General features: G+C 44.6%; 1 protein-coding gene across 1 annotated transcript in view; it reads left to right on the top strand.

Annotated features, from left to right (window-relative positions):
• The window catches only part of LOC102851414 (granzyme H-like), a 37,677-nt gene extending 34,042 nt beyond the window's left edge, over positions 1-3,635 (top strand). Inside the window, exons 2-6 of the mRNA XM_006903158.1 lie at positions 477-534; positions 1,342-1,489; positions 1,901-2,036; positions 2,231-2,485; positions 3,474-3,635. Coding sequence (XP_006903220.1) covers positions 477-534; positions 1,342-1,489; positions 1,901-2,036; positions 2,231-2,485; positions 3,474-3,635 — 759 coding nt within the window. The remainder of the gene's footprint in view (positions 1-476; positions 535-1,341; positions 1,490-1,900; positions 2,037-2,230; positions 2,486-3,473) is intronic.
• The last annotated feature ends 1,726 nt before the right edge of the window (positions 3,636-5,361 follow it).

Here is a 5,361-nt window from a genome sequence, read left to right as displayed (position 1 = left end):
AAGTAGTCCAAAGATTCTTATGCAGGATACTTTAAGATGGGTCTGCCATCTTAAAGATAAAATATGCAACCTTCTATCCATGTCCTTAATGTGGGCTGTCTGTAACAAGCACTGTCAGCTTTTAAGAGGGAGTGTTAGAGATTTGACGGTAAGAATGGACACTGTGCAGAAACTAACTTTCAGTAGAACCATGACCCAGCATCTCCAGGGAAATGCTGACCCTTTCGTCAATCATCAAGTAGGATGCCACGGTCACCTTTTCATCAAACTTATATATTTAAGAAGAGATCACTGGCGGTCATGTAGCAAAGCCCCATTCACGTCTATACAAGACATTTTTGTAATTTCAGTGAGAAGACAAGAAGAGTTGTGGTGATATCCTTGTGAGAGAAGACTTTGTCCTGACAGCAGTTCACTGCAGGTGAAGATGAGGGGCAGATGTTACAAGGACTTCTATTTCCATTTTTGTTCCTCAGGGGCGCTCCTGCAGCATGTGTAACACAGGCCCAAGGGGTCTCATCAGAGGAACCATTAGTGAGCAGGATGAGGTGGTGAAAAGAAGGTCAGCATGTAGCTTATGAAGGCAGAGGTTGGAGCAAGTGGGAAAGATCAGAGAGATACCACACTGGATGTTTTAGGCAGACAGTGGAGGTTGACAGCAGGTATGGATCAATTCATTTCATATGAACTGAGAGCTAAAGGGAATCTCACAACTGCTTACCTTCAATGCTCTTCTTGAGACGCCAAAGGCTCAAGCTCAAGGGCCCCTCCTTCCAGCATTTCCCCTCAGCACCAGCCCTACCCTGACTCAAGGATTATAACAATGCCTTTCAGTTATGCATGGTGAACCTGAAGAAAAAGATGGCTGCCTTTAGGTGAGATTTAACACTAGCCTTGCCTGGCTCTGGGGACAAGGATGTTTCTCAAATCTCTGGGATCTGAAGAGTCTTGCTAACAATAGCGGAGTGACTTCATTTGCTTTACTGGAATAACAGGACTGGAATAGCCATCCTGAAGAGTCACGCAAGCCTGTAGGAGCTCACCTGGGCTGAATCAGAAAAGCAGGGATATGTCTCCTTGATTACTTGGGTTCTGGTAATTTGAAGTCAAGCTCTGTTCCCAACACCCACATGTCTAATATGAGATGTCCAAAACAATCACTATCAGCGTTTAGGGAGGCCCATTGAGACTTGAAGGGAAGGACATGTTATGAAGCCAATAAGGATTGCTTTCGGGAGAGTCAAGGACAACTTGTCACAACAAATAAAGGGCAAAGCTAATCTTGTCTTCATTCATCAGGTAGGATGCCCCCTCATACCATTTTCCTTTTTCTTTTTACAGAGGAGATCATTGGAGGTCATGAAGCACAGCCTCATTCACGTCCATACATGGTGATTGTTGCGTTATTTCAAGATGGCGAGTGGAAAAGATGTGGTGGTTTCCTTGTGGAAGAAGATATTGTCCTGACAGCAGCTCACTGCTGGGGAAGGTGAGGGGTAGAACTTCCAGGGACCGTTCACATTCCTATCACACGGGGGAGATACTTCATCTGGGTGTAACTCAGGCCCAAGAATTCTCATCATCAGAACCATTTGAGACTGAGATGAGTTGGAAAGTGAATCAACATGTAACCCATGAGGTCAGAGAATGGGGCAAGTAGAAGAGGTCAAGGAAAGACAGTGGAGGTTGAGAGCAGGAATGGTCAAGCCATTTCATATGACCTGAGGGCAAAATAGAATTCCACAACCACCTACAATGCTGCTGGGAAACCAAAGCTCAGCAAGTTCAAGATGAAGGGCCCCTCCCTCCAGCATTTCCCTCAGCAGCCGCCATACCCTCCCCACCTGTCACCTGCTTTAGGGCTCCAGTTCTGAGAACCTCTTCTTTTCTCTCTGTACAGCCCCATGGATGTATTCTTGGGGGTCCATGACATTTTGTTGGAAGAAAACACATGGCAGAATATTGATGTGAAAAAAGCCATCCCCCACCCTAAGTATAGCAATAAGACTGATAATAATGACATCATGATACTACAGGTGAGGCACAATCCCTGCTGCTCCTGCTCCCTTGGGTTCAAGAAATTTCTCCTTCCACCAGGACCCCTGCCTTCCTCATCCTGGCTGCTTCACTAATCCCAGGTCCAGGGGGGAGAAGGAATCAAGTGCAGCCCATCAGGCTCTGCGGGGCAGCAGGCTCTCAATGACCAAGACTTTGTTGTTTCCTTCATCAGCTGGACACAAAGGCCCAACTGACTGCAGCTGTGGGCCTAATCCGCCTGCCTGGAGAAAGTGACCATGTGAGGCCTGGGCAGGTGTGCAGTTTGGCTGGCTGGGGCAATATCTCTGACAGTGAACGAACAACCAAGCTGCATGAGGTGGATCTTGTTATTCAGGAGGACTTCCAGTGTGAGAGCCGCGAGCCGGATTATGACAGGACCACTGAGCTGTGTGTGGGAGACCCTGAGAAAAAGATGTGTTCCTCTGAGGTGAGACTTAGCATTAGACTGGCCTTGAGGCTATTTGAGGAAGACCTAGGATGTATAGATCTAGCAATAAGGGGAATGTCTTCACTCACTTTTCTGAGATAACAAGAGTAGCAAACTACCTAGATACTCAGGCCTCTGTGAGCTTCCCAAGGGTGAATCAGAAATGTGTTCCTCCAGAAAGATGAATTTATGACTCCTTATTCCATGCCAAAGGGATAGGTGGCCTAGGGGTAAGACACATCAATGTAATCCCAAAGGTGCTCCTCAGGAAGAAGATGAGGAATCTCCTCCTGTGTGATTCATCATCTCTAAAATCTCACTGGAGGATCACTTATGGGCAGTTCACATTTGACAGCAAAACAATAACATGGTACCGCAAACGTCCCTAAGGAACAAAGAGTTTCCCTTCAGGTTCTACCTTAAATATTTGTGGTTTGAACCTTCTCAAAGTTGTTCCATAAGCTTTATAGGGTAGAAAATCCAATGAGCAGATCAACTCTATAACATTTAGAATTACTATAAACTGAGACGTCCAGAATGGGTTTGTGTCTTTGTTTTTGTTGTTTTTTTTTTTTTAATTTAATGTGGGAGAAGTAGAGAGGATTGCCCTGCCACCTAGAGCACACATACAAGGAAACCCTCTCCCTCCAATTTGAACAATGAAAACCATGTAAATACTCAAGACCTGTAATCACCCTGGTCAATGTACTGTCTTCCATTAACCTTCTGCCTTTCCTTAAACAGTAGCCTGGAAACAAAGTTCCACAACTTCTTAGAAGGCAAGAGACCTGAAGTTAGGGAAGGAGATAGATCACAACCTAGGCATGAAACAACAATGATGTCAAGTATCAGATTTTGGCATGCTGGGGGTCCCCAGAAAAACAATAAACTCCTTTTTTCACCTATTTGTGGCAGTTTTCTCCCAGAACATAGAGGGAGGCAGGACCAGCAAAACAATTAACTCTGCCTTTCCTATCTGTGTTCCCAGGGAGACTCTGGAGGTCCCTTGGTATGCAGAAATGTGGCCCAGGGTATTTCTACCTCTGGAAGGGAAAATCCAACTTCCCCATGTTTCTTCACCAAAATCTCCAGTTTCTTACCCTGGATAAAGAAAACTATTAAAGTTCTCCACCTGGAAGAATCACCCTGAGCCCCTATATGCTTGGTCAGCTCTTAACAGCAAGAACCTTAATAAATGTGTCTTAACCGCAAGGAAATGATTGTGTCTTCATTATTCACTTGGCTTTTTAGCAGATGGCAATTCTAGATGAGAGAGCTCTTGAGAACTAGTGGGTAAGGAGTTGCACTGCCAAACCAAATGTAGGCGGTATGAATGCACCAAATGACTCAAGGAAGAAACATGATCGGTCAGCTACAGTGCAATTTATACCCTCTGAAAACCCAGGGCATGATTAGGTATGAGTTAGTTCTGGCTTGAAGGCAATGATATTTTGTCCTTTTTTCTTTTCTGGTTTCTTGGGCTTTTAATCCTCATTGAGGCAGACCTAGAACATAGCCATGTTCTGAATCACGGTCTTTTCCCTACTCTACATCCACAACTCATATGCAACAAGTCAACCAGCTCTTTCTTATCTGTTGTTTCTCTAAAGCTTGCCCTTCTGCAGGGCTAAGACAGAACACCCTCGGTGGAAGACACGAGGCTCCCCGGTTCTATGTGCAGATGAACTGTTCAGTTCTGTTTTCTGTGCTATGTGGCAGAGAGCAAGGGGGGCCCACTGGGATCAGGAAGACAAGCTGGCCATCCTAAGGCTCTGGGAAGAAGAATGGAACATTTCTGCCTTATAATCAAAAAAACTGGCAGCTTTGAAGGGTGAGGATCTTGAGAACTTTCTTATTTCCCTATGGGATTCATGTACTTCCTGAGCTCCATGCCCTGTTGTGAACTCAGGGCCTAGTTAAGCATCTAATTTCCTGGCTACTCTTTCTCTTTCATGTCTTTTTATTACTGAGATTTCTCAAAGTCTAACAGATCCTTTCTCTTGCAGACTACACTGTTTGGAGATAGACTTTTTCCCATCTCCCCCCATCCTAGGAATTCTAGTGACCTGTGTGGTTCAAATAGGGCTTACAACAGAGCAGCCAGCCTCAGTCATTCTGGCAGAGAAGGACCTTGGAGGAGCTGGCACCAGGCAGGGCCCTGAGAGGGCAGACAATAATATTCCAGAAAGGTGGGCTGCAATTCTTACCGGGCAGAAATAACTCAAACTCCTTCCAGTACTACATCCAGCCCACTAGCAGTCACAAACTCTGAGACCATTGGCCACTTTGTGACTCATTAGGTTGAATCCCTTTGAGATTCTCTTTCTTTGTCACTAGCGGCCTATAGGCTAATAATCCTGGATGATAATTCATTGAAATAGAGTCAGAACCAACACATGCCTACCACATGCTATGTCAGTCTTTTGGGCTAGAATGACTACCTTTGTGCAGCAGGACAATGAAGCATCATATCTTTTGCCACCAATAAAGCAAATGCACACTGGACCCTGTTTAAAGCCAGTGTAGAAAACAACATAACAGGTTTATCATCTTTCAGTCGATTTGTCTATTGCCTGTCCCTTTCTTAAATGAGTCCATGCGCACTAGATCTACATGGGACATCTACAGAAGAAAAGTACCTTTTATTGCTGGCCACTTTTTCAATAAGTTGTCTTAAATAGCCCAAGAAGTACAGTTTAGATTTGGAAACAATTGTGGTTTCTAGATACAAAGTTTCCAAACTGTGTTCACTAAAGCAACTTCATCTAGAAGACAGGGGAAATATACTACTAATTGTACAGATTCACTATGTAGAAAAAACACACTTAGATGTTGGCCTTGAAAGCATTAACATGTGACCCTTAGCATCCATCCTA

Source organism: Elephantulus edwardii, unplaced genomic scaffold (assembly GCF_000299155.1).
Source record: "Elephantulus edwardii isolate Elephantulus edwardi_28Jun2011 unplaced genomic scaffold, EleEdw1.0 scaffold00525, whole genome shotgun sequence".
Classification (NCBI taxonomy): Eukaryota; Metazoa; Chordata; class Mammalia; order Macroscelidea; family Macroscelididae; genus Elephantulus; species Elephantulus edwardii.
The sequence above is the reverse complement of the archived record's forward strand: the minus strand, read 5'-3'. Positions and strand labels throughout refer to the sequence as shown.